This window comes from Camarhynchus parvulus, chromosome 4A, assembly GCF_901933205.1.
Source record: "Camarhynchus parvulus chromosome 4A, STF_HiC, whole genome shotgun sequence".
NCBI lineage: Eukaryota > Metazoa > Chordata > Aves > Passeriformes > Thraupidae > Camarhynchus > Camarhynchus parvulus.
This window is the reverse complement of record NC_044600.1, coordinates 19,052,407-19,078,510: the sequence shown is the minus strand read 5'-3', so window position 1 is coordinate 19,078,510 and position 26,104 is coordinate 19,052,407. Positions and strand designations below refer to the sequence as shown.

The 26,104-nt window shown below is 50.0% G+C and overlaps 1 protein-coding gene across 1 annotated transcript; it reads left to right on the top strand.

The window, feature by feature from the left end:
* The first annotated feature begins 70 nt into the window (after positions 1-70).
* On the top strand, positions 71-26,104 carry ENOX2 (ecto-NOX disulfide-thiol exchanger 2). The gene is made up of 15 exons (XM_030967749.1): positions 71-129; positions 7,579-7,716; positions 9,810-9,941; positions 11,504-11,659; positions 12,363-12,569; positions 13,151-13,384; positions 14,915-15,127; positions 16,601-16,707; positions 18,803-18,917; positions 19,291-19,472; positions 20,038-20,145; positions 20,928-20,984; positions 21,954-22,062; positions 22,312-22,397; positions 23,710-26,104. The coding sequence occupies exons 3-15, from the start codon at positions 9,845-9,847 to the stop codon at positions 23,839-23,841; spliced, it is 1,803 nt and encodes a 600-aa protein (XP_030823609.1). The 5' UTR covers positions 71-129; positions 7,579-7,716; positions 9,810-9,844; the 3' UTR covers positions 23,842-26,104.

Sequence of the window (26,104 nt, the reverse complement as noted above, 5' to 3'; positions counted from 1 at the left end):
ACGGTGCGCGCGCAGCACCCGCCCCGCCAATGGGCGCGCGCAGCGGTGGCGCGCGGGGCGGGGCGTGCGGCGGAAGCGGCGGCGCGTGCAGGAGCGGCCGGGCCGAGCCGAGCCGAGCCGAGCCGGGCGGTGAGTGCGGGGAGCGGGGCGCGCGCACCCGGGAACCTGACTGCGGGGAGCGGGGGGAGCCGGCCCGGGAACCTGACTGCGGGGAGCAGGTGCGGCCGTGCCCTGCCCCGGCCCGCCCCGGCGGGAGAGGCCGAGCGGCGGCCGGGGCCGGCCCGCAGCGGGAGCAGCCGGGGCCGAGCGCTCCCCTGCCGGAGCCCAGGCGTGCGGAGGGGCCGCCCCGCTCTCCATTGCTCTCCGGGCCGCTGGCCGACCGGCCGCGGGGCTCGCTGGGCAGGAGCGGCCTCCTCCGCACCTGCGGCCCGGCCGAGGCAGCCGGGGAGTTTGTGGAGGGCCTGAACGGCCTCGTGGGAGCCGGCGGGACTTCGGGAAGACTGGCGGGGACACCCGCAGGGCTCCGGGTCCGTCTGAGTGGTGGGGAGGCTGTGTGGGAAAGTTTATTCCATGTGGGAAGTGTCTGTGCCGCTATTTGGGTTCAGTGGTAGTTAAAATCACTTCAAAAACGACATTAAAATTACATCAGAAAAGATGGAGATTGTTACGGAAAGGTGTGGAGCACCCGGAGCAGCCTGGAAAGGGGCTCAGCCTGGAGAAAAGGAGGGACCTCAGGGGGGAACTTGTGTCTCTGCACAACGCCCTGACAGGAGGAGCCGCCGGCGGGGTCGGGACCTTGTGCTAGGTCGTGTTTGCTCAAGGTGAGAGGAAAAAGGCCTCAAGGTGTGCCAGGGTAGGTTCAGGTTAGGAATTACTAACAATCGTTTCCCTACCAGAGCGGTCAGGCCTTGGAATAAATTGCTCAGGGTGGAGGCAGCATCTCTGAAAGTGTTGAGGCATTTGGGGGTGTGTTTTAGGGGTTATTGTGGTGGTGCTGGTGGGTCTGGGTGACCTTGAAGGTCTCTTTCAATCCCAGTGGTCCTGTGAAATTGGCACAAGGAGAAATTGGCTGCATGTAAAGAAATTACTCTGGTGTTCCAAGAATGAGCAGTTTACAGAAGGGGTGGGGGGTGAAGGTGGCAGCAGCTTCCCCCGAGGTGGGATGCACCTGGCTGTGCTCTCTCTCCCCCAGCCTCACACTGTGCTGGGCTGTGCTGGGTCTGTGGTGCCACAGCAGATGGTCCGTGGGCAGCACAGGGAGCTTTGGGGATGCTCGTGCTGGTGCCCACAGCTTCCGTGGGCTGCAGCTCTCCCACAGCCCTGGACTGTAACTCTTATATGCACATGCATGCATTTATTTGGTTCCTTGAGCATTTATATTGAGCTTCTTTGGTTTATGTGCTTCTTACTCTCTTATTTTCCTCATATTTTGGTGCTGTGTGCTGTTACCAGTAACGTCTGTCAGTGTCGTGCTGCGTGGAGATGTTTTTTAGTGCCATGTATTTGTTACACAAACATTAATCCTTGGGTAAGCTCCTCATTAGTCTGCACTGTCCCTACCTCCCCTGTAGCTACATTAATTAGCCATTGTATTTTTCCATATTTTCCTGCAAAAAGTTGCAGCAGAGCTGTGAGACTGTGGGAAAGCATGGAGGTGACCTGGGATAGGAGTTTATCCCTCCAGCTTGTGTTCCTTCTTACTCCAGCCATACTCCTCCCTGGGGTGGAAGCCAAGGGGTTCGATTCTCTGTTTCTTCAAGGCTTATTTGAGGAATTTTGAGGATCTAATTAAAAAGGCCCTTGAGCTGAGTTGTTGAAAGCTGTGTGGGACCTGGGGTGAGGTCAGGTTTCTGTGTTGAAGGTCATATGTTTGGAGCTCGTAGCAGGGATGAGGTTCAATCACCAAGTCATTGCAAAGATCAGGTGTTGTTACTGAGGTATTCTGTATACCTTCCAAAGATGGTGTGAGATTTCTCCCTTAATCCCCAGCTTTTCTGCTGACATTATTTCAGTTCCAGCATGTCCGTTCCATCCAGCTGCTCCACTCTCAGCTAGCAGTTCCTCACGCTGATGCTGGCTTTCCACAAGGCTCTCTTGCCCATTAGTCCAACCTTTTGCAGTGGGATTTTCTGATGATCCTGACTGCTGGCTTTACTGGAGTTTATTTTTGTGTCTTCCCTTTTTTTTCCCTCTTCTTTTTTCCTTCTTCCCCCTTTTTTTTTCTTTCCCAGTGCTCTGTGTAGTTAGTTCTGCATTTTTGCCCATCAGCTTTCTTCTCCTAGCTTTTCCAAAAGATATTTCTGAAAGTAGGAGCTGTTGAGCATTGTTCAGAGGTGGCACTTGCTGGATGTTGCTCTCCAGGAGTGCTGAGGGAGTCTGGGAGGACAGGAGGGGATGGGATTGAGCTGCCTGCAGCTGCCTGCTCTGCATCCTCTGGAGCACGGGCAGCTCACCCCCTGGAAATGCCAGGGTTAGAATTCCTAGATGTGTGTGCAGAGGCAGGCTGGTTTGGCAGAGCCTTGTGAGCATTTTGAAAACATTTCATGGAGTATTTAATAATTTGGCATGGACATGGCAGATTTCACTATTGGGAAGCACCGAGGGCTGTGTTGGGTCACTGCTGGTGCCACTCATACATGTACACACATGCTGGTTTTTTCCTTTGTTTTGGGTTACAACATTGAGTGTAGAGCACAACTCATACAGGACTTGGTCAAATTCCCCTGTTTTTGCTGCTGTGGCTGTATTTTTGTGAAAACTCTGCAGGTTGGTGTCCCTGACTGGGGTTGCTGACTGCTGCATTCTCAGGCACAAAGGAGGAAGGGGCTCTTTGTGTCTCTTGATTTTATAGAGCCCTGCTAGAATAATTAGCTGCCTGAAATTAATATATTTCTTTCAAATGCAAGCTTCCAGAATCAAGGAAAGCGAGCAGTGTGCCTCTTGCCATCAAGGATTACCAGGAATTAATCTTTCAGTGCAAAGGCCGCTAATCTCGGGCATGCAAACAGGGTTTATTGAGCTGCGTGCCAGTGCTTAGAGCAGTGATGGATGAAATCCCTGGCAAATTCAGATGCTCTGGCTGTTAATTGCCTCCCCACCTGCTCATCCACCTCCGTCCCCTGCATGCTGGAATCTGCCTCTGGGTGTCAGTCCGGGAGATGGATGGTGACACGTGGAGCTGCTGGGTGCCAGCCCCGGGCCAGCTTGGGCTCTCATGCCTGGGCTGTCCTGCCTGCCCCAGGGCAGTTCTACTGTCACTGGGTCCCAGCCTTTCTGTTGTGCTGGGAGCTGAGTGAGGGAGCTCAGCCTGGCACTTGGATTTTCAAACACAAAGCCAAGCTGGGAGCAGTGGGAGAGCTGTCTGAACTCCTGCCTTACGATGAGCATCTTGCCATGTTCCTCGTGCAGTTCGCAGGTAACGTGGGGGGGTTCTGGGGTTCCCTGCACGGCTCCTGCTGCCCTGCAGGATTATCTGGAGTTGACAGAAGTCACTGTCAAAATTGTGCTGCTCTCATCAGTGTGCCTGGCCAGCTCCTGGCTCAGACTGATGTTTGGGAAGCTCTACCAGTAGTAATTGAGCCAGGAGTATGGTAGAGGAACATGCTTGAGCCCAGCAGTAGTTTTCGAACCTGGAAATTATTTTCCAAAAGGAAATGATTGGGATCAAAATGTAACTTCAAAGCTTTGGTATCCCTCTCTTCTGCCTTCCCTGCTGGTCTCTTTTCTCTTGTGTTCTAATAGATTGCTGCAGATGTACTTTGGTGTCCTCTCAAGTTCATTTCTTGAGGGCTTAAAATGAGAACTGCGTAATCAATGGCACAGTGTATCCTGGAATCCAGTTTATTCCCAAAAACACAGGCACCCTGCTCAGACTGAGCAGTGCTTATTCCCCAAATTTGCCAATGTTGGCAAAAGGTAAATCCGTATTTATAGTAAAGCCTGTGTCAGCCCATTTCTGAAGTTCCCCTGATGCTCAGTAAGAGAAGCTTAATATGCGTTCAGAGGAGCCCAGGGGACCCCAAAATGTCACCTGAGGGGTGCAGAGGGACCTGGGGCACCCCCAAGTGTGACCCAGCGTAGCACATAGGGTTCCAGGACATCCCAAAATACGACCATACAAGCACCAGCCTGCACAGGCTTTTTGAGTGTATAATTGAAAGGCTTTTAGGTGTGTGACAGTGTCAGAGTACCTGGTAATAGTTGTCATTTGAGTTTTGGGGTAGAGGTTTATGTTGCTGCTGTTTATAAACTGGTTGAGTGGCAGGAAAGCTGTTCCAGTTCCTGGGCAGAGTGAGGCTGCAGTTGGAGCTTGTGGCTCCAGAGCAGTGCCAGGCTTGTGGCAGAGCTCATGCCACCACTTAACTGAATGTACCTGAACCCAGCAGGGAACATTTGCCCAAATCCCGAGGTGGCAGCCCTGTGGCTCCTGTGTCATTTGTAAGTGGTCCCAGGAGTGTTTCACAGGAGCTGCACAATCCTGTGTTTTGGTTGTGATTTCCAGTGTTGTTTTCTATTGGTAATGGGAGTGATCTTAAAACAGCCTTTTCAGTTTGCCTTGGGGACTTTTGGAGTTTATTTTCCCCCTGGTCATTAAGGCAAATGGCCCAGCTCTGTTAGGATTGGAAAACCGAGTCCTGTCCTGGGTCTGGCATGGGACCCAGTGAGGATGGATACTTCCCTTGATTTATGCCTGGAACATTGAGATCTTTCCTCTCTCCCCAGCCCCTTTCTGAAGCTGTGCTGTGGAAGCTGCAGCCGTATTTAGCCACAGCTCAGACCTGGATTGATCCCAGCCCAGTGGGACAGTGGGCTGTGCATTGTCAGTGCTGCTTAGGCTAGTGGGAGCTGTGGACTCTTCCCGTCAGGCAGAGCTCAGCACCTGTTTGCAGAGGGGAAAACCACCCACAAGAACCCGCTGTGCTGTGGGAGAGGCCTTGCTCAGAGTCGCCTTCTGCTCATCTTTCAGCATCCCCCCTTCTTTCCCTGATCCATTTTTCTGCTGAGGAATCTTCTAGTTTTTATTTTTAAATGTTTAGTCACTGCATTATGGCAGTGCCTCATGTGTCACTCAATTTTTAAATGGACTCCTCTGAAAATCCCTGGGGATAGGAACAGGGAGATGAAGGGCACACTGACACCTGTGCCACATATGGCTCTGGAAGTGCTGACACCAGTTCTGACACTTGCTGGAAACCCAGATTTTCTCCTCCCCCCTTACCTTCTGTGTAGCATTTCCCAGCAAATGCAGAAATCTTATTTTGGCCTTTCCAGGCTGGCTTACTACAGGAATGCTGAGCAAACCCCTGTGGTTTGCTCCTGTGCTGGTGCCTTCCCTCCTGAGCAGAGCAGCTTGGAATGGCCAAGGACACCTTGTTCTGGCTGGCACAAAGGACAGAGGGATGCTCCTGTTTGTGCCTCCTGGCTGTACTGGCTTTTAACCTGCCAGCTTTTAACCTGCTCAGAGCTCAGGAGAGAGGATTTCCTGCAGCTTCAGCTTTCTTCTGAGCCTGTTCTCCGTACCCAGTGGGGTGTGGCTGGAGCTTTGGCTGCTCGCTGAGATGACAGGAGAGAGGCAGGTGGGTCTGAAAGTTGGCTGCTATCCACAGCATTTATCCTGTGTAGGGGTGGCAAATCTAACACAATGAGGGGTTTCTTACTCCAGAGTGTGTTGGGAATCTTCTCTCTGGCTTGTTTTAATTTTTGGAGCAAACTGCTGCTAGAGAGCAGCAAGCAAGGTCCCTTGCTTACAGCTTCCATCACCCACTTTCCATACTGCTCTTTACTGGGACATTTGCTTTTTCTCCATCCTGGTGAAGTGAGAGCACAGCTTTCCCAAGGCGTTTTCTGCTCGATGTTTGTTGTTAGGTTCCGGTGGGTGGCAGCTGGTCCTCATTTGGCGAGCCCTGAGGACAAGGCTCCTGCTCCAGGTCACACGGGTGCCTCCACCCAGAGCCTTCCAGCTGATGCTGCTTTGTTTCTGGCTGTCAACTGGCCCTGGGGACATGCTGTGTGCATTTGAGATTCCCACTCAAAGTGGGGCTGGAAATCCTTGGAGTGAGTGGCTGCCTGTGTTCCCCAGTGGGTTGGAAAGCAGCGGCTGGAGCAGTGTCCATTCAGGTGCTGGTCAGTGCCAGGTGTCTCCACAGTGTTGTCTTCAGCCAGAGCAGGGTGTCTGTCCATGCTGGTTACACCAGTGTCCAGCTGTCCCACTGCTTCTCTCCATCCTTCCTTATTCCCAAATGCAGGAAAACTCTTGTTCAAGTTCAATTTTGCCTTTTCTATCACATGGATAATACCAATATAAGTGTAGAACTGCTCCTTTTCTTTTCTCCTGCTGTCTTCCCTGGGCCCGACCCCTCTATTTTTAACCTGCTGCATTCAGATTTGTTTTCCTGAGCCCTCATGACCTCCATGATATTTTGACTTTGGAATATTTAACACCGCATTGTAGGCATCCTGCGTGGCCGGGCGTGACTATTGTTGTTGCCAGCTGAATAGTCCTTGTGTTTTTGGCTGCTTCTTGCGTTCTCAGCTTTCAGTGGCTCGGAGAGGAGCCTGCCAGGCTCCCTGTACCCACTTGGCTATTTACAGCCAGACCCAGCAGCCATGTTTGTTAAGTTCTTGGAATCCTCTGGAACAGAAATCACAACGCTGCAGAGGGGCTGGAGGAAGGTTTGGTACAAATGCCTTGGCCCATCAGTACCCTGGGATGGGAATTATCATTGTTGCTGCTCTCAATTCTGCTGATTTCCCTGGGAACATAGGGCACCTTAGAAATGTGGTAATTTTTATCACTTTATATGGGTCCACAAAAAATATTTGTTTTTTTCTTTTTTTCCGCTGTATTGGCTGTTCAGGGTGAATTTGCTGAGACAAAGATAAATCAAACTTGATATTTCAATGCTCCTTCAGCCTTGCATTCCTGCAAGTGCTGGCTGTGACAGAAGGTGGAGTGAGGAACTCAGTGGTCAGTTCAGGGCACTGGACCCATCTCTTCAGCCTTGAGAAAAGGAGGCTCTTGGGAGAACCTTGCTCTCCACAGCTCCTTGACAGGAGGGTGCAGCCAGGGGGGGTCTGGAGCTCTCCTTTTTGGAATGTGCATCCCAGAGCTCCTTCCATGTCAGTGACCAAGAGCAGCTGTGTGGCAGACTCCTTGAACAAAAATTCCAACAGCATCTTCTCATTTTGAAGATGTTCTCAGTTGTGCCTTGTTTTTTGGTGGTAAATCACTCCTGCTGAATTCTCAACTGGTGAAACTGAAATAACTCTTAACAGTGTGTTTCTGGACTGAAGAAATAGGGAAAAATTCTGTCCTTTGAGTTTCCAGGCTTGAAATGCTGCTCAGCCCAGGGAAGATGCACCCCTGGCTTACACTCAGGCAGTTTGATTTGTGTGGGTGGTAGAATTGGTGCTGGTGAGTAATATTTTGTTGTGTAACATTCAGATCAGGGGCCAGAAGTCAGGATTCCTTCAAGGCCTGGAGGGCTACTTGTGCCCAGAACTGGGCATTTCTCTCACTACAGTGATCCAAAAGCATCACAAACCACTTTAAGTCCCTAAGTGTGCTTTCTCTTTCAGGTTTAAACGAGCTGTCCTTTGACCCTGCCAGCAGCGAGTCCCTGGGGCTGGGCAGCACCGCTGGCCCGCGGCTGTCGGACAGCCCGGCTGAGGATGGAAGTGGCCCGGGAAAGAGGAAGAGGAGCAGCATTCCCCCAGGTGAGCTGCTCCCAGCTCCTGCTGCTCCCAGCTCCATTGCTGGCAGGACTCAAGGGTTCTGTGAAGGGTGGCCTGGATCCAGGGCTGGGGCTGTGCAGGGTGGGCAGGGGGAGCTGTGTGCTGCTGCAGCCCCACCGCTGTGCCTGGAGCCAGGCTTGGACTGTGGGGTCTCCCCAAGGGGTATGTAGTGATAGAAGAGTGGGGAGTGGCCTCCCACTGCCAGGGGGCAGGGATGGATGGGATATTGGGAGGGAATTGTTCTTTGTGAGGGTGGGTAGGCCCTGGCACAGGGCAGCTGTGGCTGCTCCATCCCTGGCAGTGTCCAAGGCCACGTTGGGTGAGGCTTGGAGCAGCCTGGAACAGTGGAAGGTGTCCCTGCCCATGGCAGGGGTTGGAATGGGATGGTTTTTCATGTCCCTTCCAACCCAAACCCTTCTGTGATTCTCTATACTTGTCCAAATAGATGTATTTTCCTAATTGAACAGAATCTCAAGATTAAAATCATGTCCTTAATTAAAAGCAGGATAAGACCCCTCAGGCTGAATGACTGGAGACATTCACATTTAAGATAATGTCATAAAAACAAAGTGTTAAAAGAACTGTATGATATTGTAATGTCAGATCAAGGAGTCTTGCAAGGAAAACTTCCTAGATGCCAGCTTCAGGATTTCTCACAGAGCATTGGGAAAAAAGGGAACACAGAATAATGCCTTTGCAGATTATATTGTGGCTGAAAACTGCAACCCCACCAGTGTGACTGGGGAAATGTGGCACTTGCTTGTGCTATGGAGGTGGGATGTTACAGCATGCACAGAGCAGTCTGTGGGAATGAGGTGGGAACTTCCCTAGGGAGGTTCCAGGTGCAGAAGGGAAGGATGAGGCTGCACCTGAGGCAGAAGGTGTAGGATTGATGAGGGGTAGCATGGTTGGGACAGACGGAGACGAGAGATCTCTGCAGCCAGGTCAGGAACTTGGGGTTTATTGCAAAGGGCCTGGGTGCAGGGCCCTGCTGGGAGCTGCCAGCCACAGCTCAGAGCAGGCTGAGAGAAGAGAGGGGGAGAGAGGATGAGAGGGTAAGAGAGTAAAGTGTAAGAGAGTAAAAGGGGTAAGAGTGTAAGAGAGGTAAGAGTGTAAAAGGCTAGAGCTAAGAGACAAGAGGTTAGAGAGCAAAGTTCCCATTACAATACAATAAATCTTCTTCTGTGTTGAATACTCTAATTCTCACTAACCAATCTAGTACAATATACAAATCCTATAGCATTTACATACAGCCTATAAGAATCACTACATTACCACACTGTGTTACATTTTAAACCCTAAAAACTCCTCTTTGGGCCCCTTCTGCCAAGCTGGCAGGGTCTGCTCTGACCCTTGGGCCTGTCTGCAAGCAGAGGGTATTTTTTCATCAAAAGGGGATTACCTTTAGTCGGCCACACCGTTGTTTTCCAGTTGGTCAGTAACTAAAGGATCTCAAAGCTTGCTTTCATTTCAATCTTGCTTATAGTTTCAATATTCTCAAAATCTTTTGCCAGACAATCATATTTGTAAGGCTTTCCTGTTTCATCTTCCCCAACAAGAAAGAAGGTGATGTGCAAAGCCCTCAGCTGCAGAAAGAGAGGGTGAAATGCAGCTGTTTCCCTGGACAGTTAAAAGTCCTTGAAGGAGAATCAGGGACTTTACAGCACAGTTCAAGGATGGTTTTGAAGAGCTGACAGAGCACTTCAATGGCAGTGGGAGGATCCTGCTGGGACAGCTCCCTTCAGTTCAGTGCAGTCTGACAGTTTATACCTGCTGGATGTGTCCTTTGTTCCTAAATCTCTTGTGAGGAATCAGTGTCTCCTTACCCTTAATCAGTGCTCCTTCAAGGTCCCTTAGAGCTGTTAATTGCAGTGGATGAACCATAACTGAGGTGCTTTAAGGCGTTTTCCAGGACCCAGCTGCTCCAGACTCACAGCACTGGTGGTTTTTTTTTTACTGTCTCTTCCCTGAGAGTGGGTTTAGTTCTGGTTTTGGGTGCTGACACTGCAGAGCCTAGCTGGGCAGAGCTGAGATCTGCTCTAAGCCCTTAATCACTTTTATGTTCCTCTCAACAGATGGTGGCAGAAATCTGAGCCTGGACTCCATTCTGATGGGATTGCCAATGTCCGACCCGACTGCCTGGGCCACCGCCATGAACAACCTGGGCATGGCTCCCATGGGCATGACAGGACAGCCCCTCCTGCCTGGTGAGCTGAGCCTTCACAGCTCTGTGGGAACAGCCTGTTGCGCTGTGGCTGGGTAGACACCCACCATGTACACACTGACCTGTGTTTGAAATGCATTCATGCTGCAAGTGATCTATTTAGAGACCTGAATTGAGAGGACATGAGAATACATGTATTTTGATGGAAATAATAGTTTTTGTGGGGTACCGCTAGGTATCCTGCAGTGGTGCAGGAGGATGTCACACAGAGGTCAAGAAACCAGTGGTATCCAGGAGCATGTTACTCTAAACTGAACTGCAGTGGCTGGTAAGAAAGGGAAGAAGATGAAGAGGAAAGCAACAGGGTAGCAAAATGGATAGGGCAGAAATTAATGGAGAATTCTGGTCCAGAAATGACCATCTTGTAGTGTGAAATACATGTGCATGACTGAGTCATCTTGTACTGGATGAAAGAGCTCCTGCAGGAACAGAGCTGAGCTGTGCCTGGTTTCCCAGCAGTGCAGGATGCTGGACATCAAAGTCCTGAATGGAACTGACTGTTCCAGTGCTTTGCTGCACTAAGAAGGATGTTTTCCCTGCCATAAGACCTGTCTGCTCACCTGGGGAGGGAATGTCTGTGTTGGCAGACAGCACAACCTTCTCTCCTCCAGTTTGAACAGCCCCAACTCTCTCCACAGTAATAGAGTTCTCTCCTGTTCCCAAGGCCTTGTTTCACATTTGGCTTTGCTGTGGAGATGCTGTTTCTGTGTCATTCTCCTACTGACATTCTTCCATGAAGGAAAAATCAACACAGGCCTATCCCATGGATAAGGATACAAGTCCCATGTAGTCCTACATCCATGTTTCACAGTTGGAACAGGAAGGTTTCTTGTTCCTTCCTCCAAAAACGCCGGTTGGTGGCAGAGGATTGGCCTCAGATGTGTGGTTTTGCTGTGATTGTGTTTCAAAGTACCAAGGAAATGGCAGGTTCTTAGCTGCTGCAATTGCTGCACTTGTCTGCTTGGTGAGATGATGCCCTAAATCCCAGCACCATTTACATTGGAAAAGACCTCCACATCGAGTCCAACCTGTGACTGATCCCCACCTTGTCAACAGCTCAGAGCCCTGAGTGCCACATCCTTGGATACCTCCAGGGATGGGGCTTCCACTCCTTCCAATGCCTGGCAACCTTTTCCATGTACAAATTCTTCCTGATGCCCTTAAGCCTGTGTCACAACTGTCTGTGCTGCTGAACTACTTAATGCAACCAAACTGGGTCAGGTTTTCCACTGTTTCCATATGTCACAGGTGTCTTTTTGTGGACAGACCTCTCTGGGAAGGGTTGGACATTAGATGGGAGCCAGTGTCTACAGAGGAGAGAAGGAAACAATTTATTTTAACAGAGAAAAGTTACATGACTGTGGCAATGAGCAATGAAATAGTTTTAAAACATTATTTTAAGGGCGCAGATCTAAAGTTTGATGTTGGCATGCTGCTGATTTTCACCGGCACGCGTGGGAGTGTTCCCCATTTGCTGTCAGAGCTCACAGTCACTGTATGACTCTACCCCCCACGCTTGACTCCCTTATTCTCTCCCCCATTTAGATTTTGATCCTGCTCTTGGAATGATGACTGGAATCCCTCCAATCAACCCCATGATGCCAGGCCTGGGGATTGTCCCACCTCCCATCCCTCCGGACATGCCGGCTGTGAAGGAGATCATCCACTGCAAGAGCTGCACTCTCTTCCCACCTAACCCACGTAACTGTCTCCTTGTGCTTTGTCTCTATAGGGTATCCCTTTGTTTATCTAAACCCACGTGTGTGTGTGAGAAAAGGGCCATTCCTGGGACTCACTGCTGGCAAGAGGGTGACAGAGCAACAGGAAAAGCCTGGTCTTGTCACTGTTTGCCATTTTCAGAAATAGCCTTTTCAGCTGCTAGATTTATAAGGTCTGGGGAAGAAGCCATTCCAGTCACTGAGTGTTTGAAGTCCTCATGGTTTGATTCTCGTGTGCAGTGTGAGGTGTAGCTCAAGCACACAAGTCTGGAGTGTGTGCAGTTGCAGCACAAAGAATCTCCTGAGTATGTTTTTTATGTGTTATTTACATTAGGACAGTTTTTTAAGCTGTGATTTTGAGGCACCTTCCACGATGAAGTTGGGAGCTCCTGGTGCTGCTTATGTTCTTTGACAGCAGCTTAGTGAACCTTCTGCACTCAGGAGAGTGTTTGGAGGGCTCTAGATTCCCAAGATCTTCTTTTTGCAAACATGCTGGTGAATGTGCTTATTTTTATCCAGCACCTCAGCAGTGCTATGGATCCACTCCGTAAATCTGAGTGTGGCATAGCCAGGAGTGTGTTGGGAGGAAGCCAGGAAGGTGTGGTCATCTCTCAGGAGAGAGGAGCAGGTGGAAGGAGTGTGTTCTGGCAACCCAAAACCTGACCTGCTCTGCTTTCTCTCTTCAGATCTTCCCCCTCCAGCCACGAGAGAGAGGCCCCCAGGGTGCAAGACAGTGTTTGTTGGAGGCCTGCCGGAAAACGGGACGGAGCAGATCATCATGGAGGTGTTTGAGCAGTGTGGGGAGGTCATAGCTATCCGCAAGAGCAAGAAGAACTTCTGCCACATCCGCTTTGCTGAGGAGTTCATGGTGGACAAGGCACTTTACCTGTCTGGTGGGTGTGTTTGGCTCAGAGGGAAGCTTAAAATTCTGGGACAGACTGTGGTGGTATGTTATAGGCAGAACAATAGAATTGGGGCAGATTTCTCTGATGCTGTGTCAGTTTGCCTTCTGCTGCCATTGCATTTCTGCTTAAATATATGAAAACAGCTCTTGAGAGGAAAGGCAGCAGTGCTTTGTCACCTGAAAATGTTTACAAAACACTGGGCTGAGGTGCAGAGTCTATTTTCATCTTACATGGATAAGTATCCAGCTAATTCTGTATATAGTGCCTAAAAAATGGACATTTGCTCCTAATTTGCTGACTGGTGGACTGGACTTACTTGGCTGGTTGGTTTGCCTTAGTGGAGTTTTATTTGGCTGGTTGGCTTGTCCTGGTGGGGTTTTATTTGGCTGGTTGGCTTGTCCTGGTGGGGTTTTATTTGGCTGGTTGGCTTGTCCTGGTGGGGTTTTATTTGGCTGGTTGGCTCGTCCTGGTGGTTTTTTTTTCCCTGTTAGCCAAACCCTCTGGGCTCCTTTAGCCATGGGAGCCTCAGGTAAGTCCCCTGCCCTACTGACCAGGCTCCCTCCTGCCAGGCTACCGCATCCGGCTGGGCTCCAGCACGGACAAGAAGGACACGGGGCGGCTGCACGTGGACTTTGCGCAGGCGCGGGATGACCTGTACGAGTGGGAGTGCAAGCAGCGCATGCTGGCGCGCGAGGAGCGGCACCGGCGCCGCCTGGCCGAGGAGCGCTTCCGCCCGCCCTCCCCGCCCCCCGTCGTCCACTACTCCGACCACGAGTGCAGCGTGGTGGCCGAGAAGCTCAAAGGTGAGAGGGGCTGGATGGGCAGAGCTCTGTCTTCTCCAGGGGTCAGCACACAGCAGCTCTGCCGCCATCTTCCTTCTTTTGTCAAAAACCCCCTTGTCTTGGTTTGGAAAGACAGGAGTCTGCTAAGGAAGGCAGGAGCCTCCCCTGAAATGGAGAATGTAAACCCTTCCCACCCCTCTGAATTGCTATAAATTTAAAATTAAGGGGCTCTCAGGCAAAAAATATGGGAGCAGGAAATAACAGTTCTTTAATAGGGAAGAAAAAGAAGAGGATAAAATAAATAATGCAGTAAACTAAAACAACACTGACAGAGTCAGAACCCAACCTGACACCCTGTGGGTCAGGGTGTTGGCAGCAGTCCCATTGGAAATGTGGCTGCAGCCCTCCTGCAGTGTCAGGGGTGGTTCTGCTGGAGCAGGGATCCTGTAGAGAAGGATGTATTCTTCCTTCGAAGATCCAGTGGAAGAAGTGGCAGCTGCTGTTCCTCTGGGGCATCCAGGGGAGAAAGCCGTGCTGGTGTCTCAAAACCCCTGGATTATATCTGGGTAGCAATGCTTGGCTCCTCCCTCTGGGCTCACATTTCCCAATGGGATGTTACAGTTCTTATCAGCCATGCAGTGACATTCAATAGCTGTTATCAGCAGATGCCCCCTCCCGAGGGAGGTGTGAATGTGGTCACTCAAAGAGAGAGATAAGGCAAACTGCCCACTTGACAAAAGACAACTGGTGTGCAGATGGTAATAGAATACATCTTGCCTTGCAATCTGGAACACCCCTGCGCTTGAGTCATGATTGTGGAATCTCAGGATGGGAGAGGACCTGAAGGCTCACCTGGCCTGACCTTTCTTGGCAGAAGCATGGTCTAGACCAGATGGCCCAACACTCTGCCCAACCTAGTCTTGAAAGCCTCTGGTACTGGGGAGTCCAGCACTTTGACAATGCTGCTGTTGTGAAAAGTTGTCTCCAGGAGTACCCGTTCCCCCTCATCCTTTCCACACGCCTCTCTTGTGAAAGAGGAGTTTCCATCTTCATAGCCCTCCCCAGGACTCAGTGATGAGGTCTCCCTTAAATCTTATTTTCCCAAGGCTGAACAAACCTGTTGAGTGCAGGAAACTTGTGCAAATCAAAACTGTTCAGTACAAGTTTCTTCCACATAATTTTGGTTGGAAGGACTAATGTAAGACCTTCTTGGAAGCCTGAGATTCATGTGTGGTCTGATGATTTTGGAGCTGGAGGTCATCTCCTTTCACAAAAGGTTCCATCTCAGTAGATGTGATGTTTTCCAGTAAGTTTCTAGTGCTTGTTCCTCCTCTTGCTGCACCTCAGCAGGTGATTTGCTCATCAGCTTGGTGCTGGACTTGCCTTCCTTTGTACGCCACGTGTTCAGATCCTTCCCTGCTCCCAGGAGTTGTGATGAGTCACCTGAAGGATGCTGACCTTTGAAGGAGCAGTTCAGCTCTGAGGAAAGGACCTGAAAGCTGCCCAGGCCACCCCAGAGCTGTGGTGTAAAGTTGTCCTTTCTTCCTGCAGATGACACCAAGTTCTCGGAAGCCATCCAGACCTTGCTGACCTGGATAGAACGCGGGGAAGTGAACAGGAGAACTGCCAACAACTTCTACTCCATGATCCAGTCAGCCAACAGCCACATACGCAGGCTCATCAACGAGAAGGCAGCTCACGAGAAGGAGATGGAAGAAGCTAAAGAGAAGTTCAAACTGGCTCTCTCAGGGATCCTGGTGCAGTGTGAGTAGTGTTTCCAAGCTGGATGTTGGTTGTGTGGTGTAGGGAAGACTCTTAATTTCCAGAGTCTGGAGAGGCCCCGCTAAAAGGGCTTTGGGAAAAGAAGTGGCAGTCGCTTCAGTGCAACTCTGGCTGATTTGGAATCACATGGCACTAACCTGGCAAAAATATCTTGTGGTACTTTTTACTGGAGTAAGAGTCCACATCTGGGGGGAGGAGAGAATGAATTCTGATTTTGTTTCCTCTTAATTATCGTCTTGTTATTAGTTCTGTCATCTTTTCAACCCCTCCTGTGCACAAACAAGGTAAGTTCCTGGGAATCTGGTGCCTCAGCGAAGTGTGCAGGATTTGTTCGCAAAAGGTAGGAGCAGCAGAGTGCTTCCAACACCCTGTTGCAGACCCTGGGTCTTTCAAATCCCAGTACTTAATAAAACCAGGAAATCAAGGAAGAGTCATGGACTGTATTAATTCCAGGATGTGATTTGTAATAGTTTCTCAGACCATTCATTGCCACTTACACATCCTTGCTTTAGTAATCTGAATATTTTTACTTCATTTCAAATACCTTCTCCACAATTGTACTAATTTTCTTTGAGCCCCTTGCCTAGCTTTTGAACATTCTTAACTTTTGGTTTTGTATATAGTAATTTTAGCTGTTACTTGTTTTTTAAAAAATTATTATTTTCCTTTAAATTCTGTTAATGGTAAAAACTACGGGCACACGGTCCAGAGGGACTTACAATGAGCACTGCAGAGTAAGTAGTAGTAGAGACTAGTGTGTATCTCCACCCTCTGAAACCAAGACTGAGATCTCAGCCACTCTTAGGTTACTCTAACGAGCAGGGAGATGTGTTTATTTTATGAGAATTATGGGTATTGCATCACAAGCATAGAAAAAATCAAGTGGATGTGCTCTGTGCTGTGGGTGAGCTCTCAGCCAAGGAGAAACACTTTGTGTATTCCAAATCCTCTAAATTTTCTAGAGAAGCAGGAGGAATAAATCCCAGAACCCAGAATAGTTGATGGCTGGTGCCTTTGCTTTGGTCCTGGTCGTGTTCCTGTAGCTCACTGTCCAAAGGCCAACTCATGGTTGTAGCTCATCGCCCCATTTCAGAGGTGAGTCCTGCCCCTCTGAACTTACACTCCCAGCCAGCCTCACACAGCATATTTGGATATTTTTCAGCACCTGTGCTGCCTTTTTTTTCCACATGTCCTGCCTTTTTCCCAGCTGAGAGCAGAGCCCATGCCCCAGTTGGTCGTTGCTCTGTGAGCGTTTGGCACTGGCCTGGTGAAGCCCACAAGGCTCTTTCCAGACACTGAGCCCCCTCCCTGAGTGTAGCATCAGCACAGTGCAGTGTTATGAGAAAAGGGGAGCCAAACCACCTGCCTGATTCCACTTTTTTACTCCTTTACTCCTCTTGTTCGCCCTCTCTGGATGCTATTCGGGCCCGATTTGCTGCTGATTTGCCACTCCAGTCGAGCAGATAGTGGCCGTGTACCATTCTGCCTCCAAACAAAAGGCTTGGGACCATTTCACGAAAGCTCAGCGTAAGAACATCAGCGTGTGGTGCAAACAAGCAGAGGTTGGTAATCTTTTCTTGTGTTAGATCCTCCAGCACGGTCTCTTGCTTGTCAGGATGTTGATGTTCAGTTTGCGCGATGCTCGCATGGATAACAACACCTTCCTTCACAGTGTGAGGTGGGAATCACTCAGGAGGCTCTTGTGGTACAGGTAATAAATTTTCTCTTGGTATTTGTGTCACCAGTAGCAATACATCAAGACCTGTCTGCTGATGGAAGTTGTGCACAATAATAGTCATAATACTGATGATCAATGTTGATTTTTCTGATGATTTTATATTAAAGCAAGAAGGATTTCTAGAGAGATTTAAAAAACCAGCAACTCTTAAGTGTCGTCAGAATCTTTTATCACATTTTATGTGATATTTCCACCTTGAGGTGGAAATAATTGCAGATGAACAGCCTGGAAAGCTTGAGGGAGGATGTTCTCATGTTTGTGTATTTACCCCGTGAAGTGACATGATGAAATGTATGGTTTAAAAATGGTGATCAGAAAGGAACTGATGGAATAATGCTTGTCACTCCCACTGCTCTTCCTGCAGGAGGAAGAGTAGTTCTTAGTTAAGTAAGATTTTATAAAATCAGATAAGAGAGTCAGGCAGAATGTCAGAAATAAGGAAGCCAAGGTAAAGAAGGGGTGTCCATTGGAAGGTGATGGGTGGGGAGATGTTTGTCCTGGAGGCTGTGATGAGATCCATGCTGCCAGTGCCACCTTGGGGGTGCAGGGCCTTGCACTTGGCCTTGTTGATTCTCATGAGGTTTTATCCCACTCCTCCACCCTGTCCTGTTCCCTTTGGCTGTCATTGCTTACCCCTAGTGTAAATCTTCCTGTGGTTCTGGATTTGTCTGGGATATTGAGTTCCTTACTACAAACTTGGAAAGCAAGTCTATCCCAGCAAAGCCAGGAGGTGTCTTTCACCTTTAAGGTTATTTAACATCCAGAGTGAATCTCAGCAAAGCTGAGAGGCTGCTGATCCATAAGCACCACAGGCCAGGGATGTGCAGGCCTGGGATCCCCTTGGGCTGGAGGTATCCTGGCCTGTGATCCCTGTGGACTAGGGTGTCCAAGCCTGTGATCCTTGTGGACTGGGGTGTCCAGGCCACCTTCCTGCAAAGCTGCAGCCTGGGAAGGCTCTGGATCAGACCCAGCCAGGGCCCTGCTGCTACCAAGCAGATGGTTAATCCTCCACCATGCTTGAGCACTGAATGCCCACGTTGTCCTGGGAAGTTTCCAGGTGTGATCTCCCCATGAGACTGTACCTATGGGACTTTCCAGATCCCAGTGAGTCAAACCTTTGTAGCAGCTCAAAGAGGAGCCAAGGTTTCTTTTGCACCTGAGAAGCCAAGTGCTGATTCAGATTCACTCTGAGCCCAGTGCTCCCGTTCTTCCCTGCCTTCTGATCACTGGCTGTGGCTGGGGTGGGAGCTCTCTCTCCAGTCGGAGCTGTCTTTTGTTCCAAGGTAAGTTCTCCCAATAGGAGGAGACTGTGAGACCACTGGTGAGGCTTCTTTCAGGAGCACTTCAGCTGCCAGGCTCAGCTTCTGCTCTCCCCCAGCTTAGGGACTGCTCTTAAAGGAAGGTGGAAGCCACAAGATGCAGCTTTTTGATACAGATTTTGGCAGATACTTATATATTTATAAAAATGCTGCTAGTATATGGTACATTTTTAGGTGAAATTTAAAATGTCTCTTACCTCATTGTAGATATCAGATGCTGGCTAAAGAGTCTCTCAGCCTTTTGGGGTCACCCTGAGGAGGTCCCTGCAAAGGTGCAACTGTAGCTTGGTTTGCTCTGTCCCAGCTCAGGTTGAGACTTTTGGCTCCAGAGAATTAGGGCTGACTCCAGTTCCTCATGGTTTGCACAGCAAGGCTGAGCTGCCTCATCACAAGAGCAGAAGGGAGATGGAAGGGTCTGTAATCCCAGTAGCTCTGCCAGAGTGACTTGTGCTGGATATTGCCCTTGATCTAATAATCTGTGCCAGTTTTTAAGTCATATCCTGGAGTTGTTTTTTGCAGATCTAGATTTCAGGAACTTTTCAGTCAGCCAACCTGTTCCTTGAAATCTGTATTGAAACCCTCTCTGCTTCTGAACCCCAGGAGATCCGTAACATCCACAATGATGAGCTGATGGGCATTCGGAGAGAGGAGGAGATGGAAATGTCTGATGAAGAAATAGAAGATCCATCAGAGATGAAAGAAACAGAAGAGTCAGGTAAAATCCCTTTTTACAGCTCATAATGTGCTTCTCTTCAGTGGTTTCTTTCTGGCAGTGGGAAGCCATTCCCCTTGTGCTGTCACTCCATTCTTTGTCCAAAGTCCCTCTCTGGCTCTCTTGAGCCCCTTTAGGCCCTGGAAGACCCTCTGAGGTCTCCCTGGATTGTTCTCTTCTCCAGGCTGGACAGCCCCAGCTCTCCCAGCCTGGCTGCAGAGCAGAGGGGCTCCAGCCCTGTGATATCCCAAGCAGCTGGAGCCATTCCTTTGTGTGCTCAGGATTTGTAACCCGAGCAGCTGAGCCCGTGTGGCGGGTGGGGAGAGCAGCCAGGGGTTCCTTGCTGTGCATGGTTTGATGGCTGTGCTGTCCCCAGCGCTGGTGTCGCAGGTGGAGGCGCTGAAGGAGGAGAACGACAGCCTGCGCTGGCAGCTGGACGCCTATCGCAACGAGGTGGAGCTGCTCAAGCAGGAGCAGGGCAAGGCCTCCAGGGATGAGGACACCACCAAGGAGCAGCAGATGAAGCTCCTCCAGCAGGCTCTGCAGGGCATGCAGAAGGTGGGCCTGGAATTTTTCATAGCTGGGGCTGTGCTGCAGGGGAAAGAGGCTGGGATGGGTGGCAGAAACACTTGGGAAAACATTTTAGCAGGATTTTAGCAGGATCCAATCTGGCAGGGGGGAGCAACTTTGTTGTGTCCAGTGTTGCTAAAAAAACCCAAAGAAAATATTGATACCAGGGATTGTGGATGAGCTGATAAGTCCCATGGAAGCAATCCATAGTTGTAGGATTCCTTGTGTGCTCTTTACTCTGATTTCCAAAGTACCAAGTCTTGGTACTTGGACCTGTCCATAACCAGCTGAGTTGGGAAATGGGAAATCCCATCCATTGGGGATGGAATTACTGCTCCATGTTTACACAAATGTGGTTTTTTCTATGCTAATAGGCAAAGGTGTTTCTAAGGTGGATCCTTCTTTTATATTTCATCTTGTAGTGGTTCTGGATGTGATCTGTCTGGTCTTCTTGGAAAAGCCCTTCTAAATTTTATGGTCTTTGAACAATAGTTGGTAGAAGGCAGGTTGAGAAGGTGGAAGGCAGGTTAAGAGTTTATCTTTTTTCTTCCAGCATCTTTTGAAAGTCCAAGAGGAGTACAAAAAGAGAGAAGCTGAGTTGGAAAAAGTGAAAGAAGACAAACTTAAAATAGAAACATTACTAGAAAACCTGAAGGAGCAGGTATGTGCCATGCAGGTCTTCCTTGTGCAGTTCTCACCTTTGTGGTGAAGGACATCCTGGTGAGAATGCCCAGCCCTGGTTTTGAGCAGTTGTCCTTGGAAAGTGAGGAAAAATTACTTGTCAAATTGCAGGATGTCTGTCAGGAATGGACCTGCAGTTGCTTCATGTACCTGTGAGACAATCTCAGCAACTGTATAAATAGAATAGGACTGCCACTGAACAGTGTACAGTGGCATCACAGCTGGGATGGGGTTTTCTGCAGCTTGAGCTTTTAAAAGACAAGAACAAAGGTCTCAGTTATCAGACACTGATATTTACAACTGTGGTTTAGGAGCATGTTTTGATCTGCCCTCCATAAAACACTTTGGAACTGGAAATTTTTGTGAGTGTTTTAATATTTTTATTCTTGCTGGGTTTATTCCAAACAAAAATCCATGCAGTATTCCAAACAGAAATCCATAGTGCTGCTTCTCAGGTTTGATCCCCTCTGATTTGATTGTGGATTTGACTCTATACTTGCTGGGTTCTTTCCTCTATAGCATGGGCACAATTACAAAAGAAGCATGAGGCAGCACTTCCCCCTTGGCCCACAGAGCCAGATACTGGGTTTATCTCATTTTCCATCTGTAGTCCCACTTTTTTGTGCCAGGAGCCAGGGAAGATAATGCCTTTCTACTAACTAAACATGGTTTTGTGTATTCCAGTAATGATCAGAGCAGGATCTTCGAAACAAAAATAACAGATTATCATCAGTAATCTTTCCTTTCTTTGTCCATATATAGCAGAGCATGGCAGATGAAGAGGACAAGGAGGGAGATGCAGCTGACTGCCAAGGGAATGTAAGTCCAAGAGCTGCTGCTCTGGGATAGTGGAAGGTGTCCCTGGGGGTGGAACGGGGTGGGCTTTAAGGTCCCTTCCAGCCCAACCCATCCCACGATTCTATGATCTTCAAGAGCAGGCAGGCTGTGGGTTTGCAGCGTAGCTGCTGGGCTGCAGTCCCTGGATCAGCTTCCACAGGGCAGAGCTGCTCTTTCTCCTCTAGAAGCAAATGTGGAAGCTCAGGCCATTTGGGCACAGCCTCAGCCCTGTGAGCTGAGAACTGCACTGGTGTAAGAATTTGAGCAAACCCAGAGGACTGTTCAGTTCTATCTTGGTCACTGGCCTCCCTCCAGCCCATCTCAGTGGTCACTGGAAACTCTTCCCAATTATAGCTGTCCACAGCTCTCAGGCCACTGGAATTCCACATAAAACTAGGGAATAAAAGCAAGTTCTGCTTTTAGCGCAGCCACCGTCTTTGCATTGTTGTGTTTATGTCAGGGATAATAAATTATGCTCAATTCTGTTTTAATTCAGTACCACAAACTCAAGTCAGGGACAGTCTGATCCTAAGCCCTGTGCAGCCCCATGGCACTTGATTAATCCCATTTGTGTCAATGTGGGCAAATTTGAAAAATAAACCTCTGCAGCTTAATCAGTCTTGGCAAGGCCATGGTCTGGTTTGTATTCTGTTGTTTAAAGCAAGGCCCTTGTGGAGCATGTGTCATGTCAGGGAGCAGGGCTGGTGCAGGGTGTGTGGTGGCATCTGCTGAACTTTGTGACCTTTTCATCTCACTTGGTGGATGACGCCCAGCACCATGGACACAGCTGTGCTTTGTTGGGAGCATTTCTGAAAATAAACTTCAGATGCAGCAGTGATGGATGCAGTGACTCAGAAAACCAGGAAAACACCCCTGCATGCTCTGTGGAGCCTGCCCAAGCCAGTCCCTGGTGTGCCAGGTTGTCTGGAACGTGTCCTGTGGCTTTTGCAGGAGAGCAGCATGTCCAGAGTTTGTGCCTGCAGCCAGGAGAAAGAATGTCCAGTGGAGAAGACCTTGAGCAACAGCCCTGTGAAATCTGAACGAGAAGTTCTCTTAGTTGGTGAGTTCTGCTGGCTCGGTGGTGATTCCAGAGACCTGAGCTGGGGAGACCTGCTTCAAGGTGACCTTGCACTCCTTCTGCCCACCTCTGCCTCCTTTGGTTATCCCAAGGGAGGTGGGAGTCCTGGAACTGAGGAAAACCTTGGGCTCTGCTGGGGTCAGGGTGTGGCTGCCTGCAGGGGCACAGGGCTGGTGTTCCCAGCTGGCTTTTGTCTCATGACAATGACCTTTGTGGTGTTCCTTTCCCCAGGGATAATTTCAACGTTTCTCCATGTGCATCCGTTTGGAGCCAGCATTGAGTACATCTGCTCCTACCTGCAGCGCCTGGACAGCAAGGTGGGTGTGGGACAGCCTGGCCTGGACGCTGAGGCCTGGGCTCTGCTCCCTGCAGAAATCTGCTGGAAGAGAATGGGGGATGGGGTGAATTTCAGGATGATAGGATGGTTTGTGTTGGGAGGGACCTCAAAGCCCATCCAGTTCCATGCCCTGGCAGGGACACTTGCACTATTCCAGGTTGCCCAAAGCAGCCCAGCTTTGGGGTTCACCACTAACTACACCCCCAAGCAGTCCCATGTCCCGCTGGCTTTGTGCTACTTTTCGGAGTAAATGTGCAGAGGCTTCTGGAAGAAATTACATCTCATTCCTTTGGGAAGGAATTACATCTCATTGTCCTCTATCCCGGTCTCCAGCTGTCTTCCTTAAAGAGCCCCTGGGACAGGAGGCCCCACAGTCATGGGAATTCTGTCTTTGGATTGGAACTTACCCAGCTGCTTGTGTATAAAAATGAGTGTTTAGTTTACCCTTTCCTAAGAAAACATGGCTCCTTGGCCTTGCTCACTCCAGCCTTATAAAGACAGAGTTAATAATTTTATCTCCTCATTCTAGCTTGAAATTTGTGTGTGGGGCCACCAGCTCCCTTTATTTTGGTTTGGAACTCCTATAGAACTGCCATCATAGCACTCAGCTGCCTTCTGGAACTTCCTCTTTGGTATCCACAGTGCAGAGAAGGGCTTCTGTGAGCTTCTGCTTGGGAGAACCCCTGTGCAGAGCCCACCCTTTATTTAACCTGTGCTATGGCATCAGTCTCCTCGTGTTCACTCACACTTAGAGCTATTTCCATTGTCCTTTGTGTTCCTTCTGAGCTCTTCTGTCTCCTCCTTGACTCTTGCAGGAGCTCAGATTAGTTTGGGATGTTATTTTTAACCCTGAGCAGATATTTGGGCCTGAGGTGAGGCAGGAGGAGGGGGAGTACTTGGAAGTACAACCTGATTTCTTGAAGCTGCCAACAGGAAAGGAAGGGGAATATCTTTCCCCTGTTCCCTGTCCATCATTCTCACCAAGAAGATCAGCAGAGAGCACAAGAATTAAGATCCAAGGTGGTTTGGAGCCATGGAAGAGCCCTTCAGAAGTTGCCTGTAGCCCTGAGCGTGGCTTGGCAGGACCTTGGGCTCACCTCAGGGTCCTTCTGTGCAGTGGTGTAACCCCAGTCTTAGCTCTTGTCACAGCTCCTGGTGTCCCAGCATTATCCCCAGGAGTTCAGGGAAAGCCTGGATGAGCTTCAGCCATGTAACTGTTTGAGTTTGAATTATCAGCAGCCATCAGGGCTTCCATCTTCCCTTTCAGTGCTGTTTTCCTTGTGTTCCCCCAGATCTGCACGGCGGAGGTGGAAGTGCTCATGACACGACTGCAGAACACGTTCCGGCAGGAGCTGAGCGGGGTTGGGGCCAGCCTGGAGAAGAGGTGGAAGTTTTGTGGCTTTGATGGGTTGAAAATGACTTGAGCTTTGACTTAACGCTGGAAACAGTGGGATATGGATGCTGAGAAAACCTGGGATGCTCTTTCCTCTGTTCCTGATGATTCCCTCACACCACGGCCTCGGGGTACAAAGTGTAAAAGTGAAACCAAGTCCAGAGCAGCACGGGAAGAACTTCCAAGTTCTGCAGCTGCTTTGATCAGTTATTTGTTATTGGGCAAGTGCTGTTCAATATGTTTGGGGAAAAAAGCTCCTGCCTGACCCTTTGAAGCACAGCTTGTTGACTCTGTGTTCTGCCAATGTTGTATGTGCTTGTGTGCCCAAATTCCTCCTCCTCTACCTTCCTTCTGCTAGGAACAGCCACAGACTGTCCTGAAGCAACAACAAAGGGGCATCTTCTGGTTTCTAGATCACCAAAAGGGGAAAAAAAAAGGCATTTTTTGGATATTTCTATTAGTAAAAACCAAGGTATGTTTAAAGAGAAGATTTAGATGTGTCAGGGGCCTCTGAGCCAAGGAATTGTTTCTTTTTTTGCTGTTCTCTCTGTTAGCAGTTAAGCTGAGGTGTGGGGGCTGAGGGGGATTCTGGCAGTGCCACTCATGCTCTGGGTCAGTCTGTACAGAATCTTCCACATGGGAAGGGTGTTTAATTTTCAGGGGATGTGGGTGGAGAAGAGCAACATCAGCCTGACTTTTGGTGATTTTTACCACTCAGTTCCTTCACCTACTTTGCTTTGGAGACCAAGCTCAAGTAGCACAGACTCCTCTGCTCCTGATCCTTGCTAGCCCTGTTCTTCATGTTCCCAGTGCATGCCATGCCCTTGCCCAGCTGTGCAGAGGTGCAGGCTAGCACAGCTCAGCCCATCCCAGCCTGCCTGGAGCCCTCTGGATCCTCCTGCCCGCAGCAGCCTCACATTCCCAGCCTGGCGTCACCTGCAGAGCTCTCAGGCACCCCGTGCAGTATTCCTGTTCTGCTAGACATCCCCATGTGCTCCCAGCACGGCAGCTGGCACAGCTCCAGCCTCTCCTCTTTGTTCCCCACGCCCCAGGTGTTGGTGCCCTTCACTTGGGCTATTGATCCCACCTCACTTTGGGGGAGAAGCCCCAGTTCATATGTTCCTGTTCTCAGGTATTTCCCAACCCTGGTGTCATCTTCCTCGGTGCTTCTCCACCCTGTGCCATGGCCAGGGTAGTGCCCAGGTGAGTACAGAGACATTTCTGGTGTGTTCTGTGTACCTGGCACAGAGACCTGATGGTGTGTGAACCAATTCCTCATCCAAAACTCTAGAATTCCACTGGTGAAGCCAGGCTTGGAGCCAGCTATTGACCTGCTGGCTCTGTTTCTCCCCTCACCATTCCCTGCAATAGGAAGGACAGAGGGGAGCACTTCCTGTGCTCCTGCTCCCTTTCCCACTCGCCCCAAGGCTCTGAGGTCTCTCCAGATCCCTTGTATTTCTTCCTGCACCTTTATCCTCCAGCTCCAATGAATCATCCTCCTCGTTGTTGTTCCCCCTGGCAGAGCCTGGCACCAGTTCTCCCCAGGCACTGGGGGAGCCAGGCTGGTCTCAGGGGAGACACCCCTGCTGTGCTAGGTGGGAATGTGGCACCTGTGCCACCTGTCCCTTGGGGTCAGCCAGGTGGAGAGAGAGCAGGGTGGTGTGTACTCAGTGAGAGCTCTCCTTGGGAAAAGGAAGGAAGAAACTTCAGGAGTCAGGACAGTTGCAGAGCCCTGAGAGCAGCCGTGGCTGGAGCACCCGGAGGCAGGGAAGGCGTGGGCTCGGTGGGGACTGGCTGGGTCCCAGCCTCTGTTGGCTGCAGGGTGGGAGCTGGGATGGGGCCAGGGCACCGTGGGCAGCCAGAGCCACCTCCTGGGGGTCTGAGGGGGCTGGGGCGGTTGGAGAGACCAGGCAGGTTGTTCCATGGGGCAGCAGAAGGGAGAGGAGCCAGGACCTGTGGGGCAATGGCTGGTGCTGTGAAAGTGACTCAGGGCTAGAGCACCCCAGGGTCCTGCTGCTTCCCCTGTCCCAGGGCCTTTCCAGAGGGGCTGAGGTTTCTCCCAGGAGAAATCCATCCTGCAGATGGGCTGCTGAGGTGACATCCAGGGATGGGTGACAGAGCTCTTCCCTTGGGACCAGACTGTTCCCACGTGGACTGTTGCTCTCCCTGCTCCCAACACTGAGCGCTTGCGACACTGGGAGCAGATAAAACCCCTTTTAAAAAATGCTCTGAATAGTTGTGTCCCTGCAGATGAATGCTGTATTTTTAAGGAATAAACATTTTTTATGGGCAAA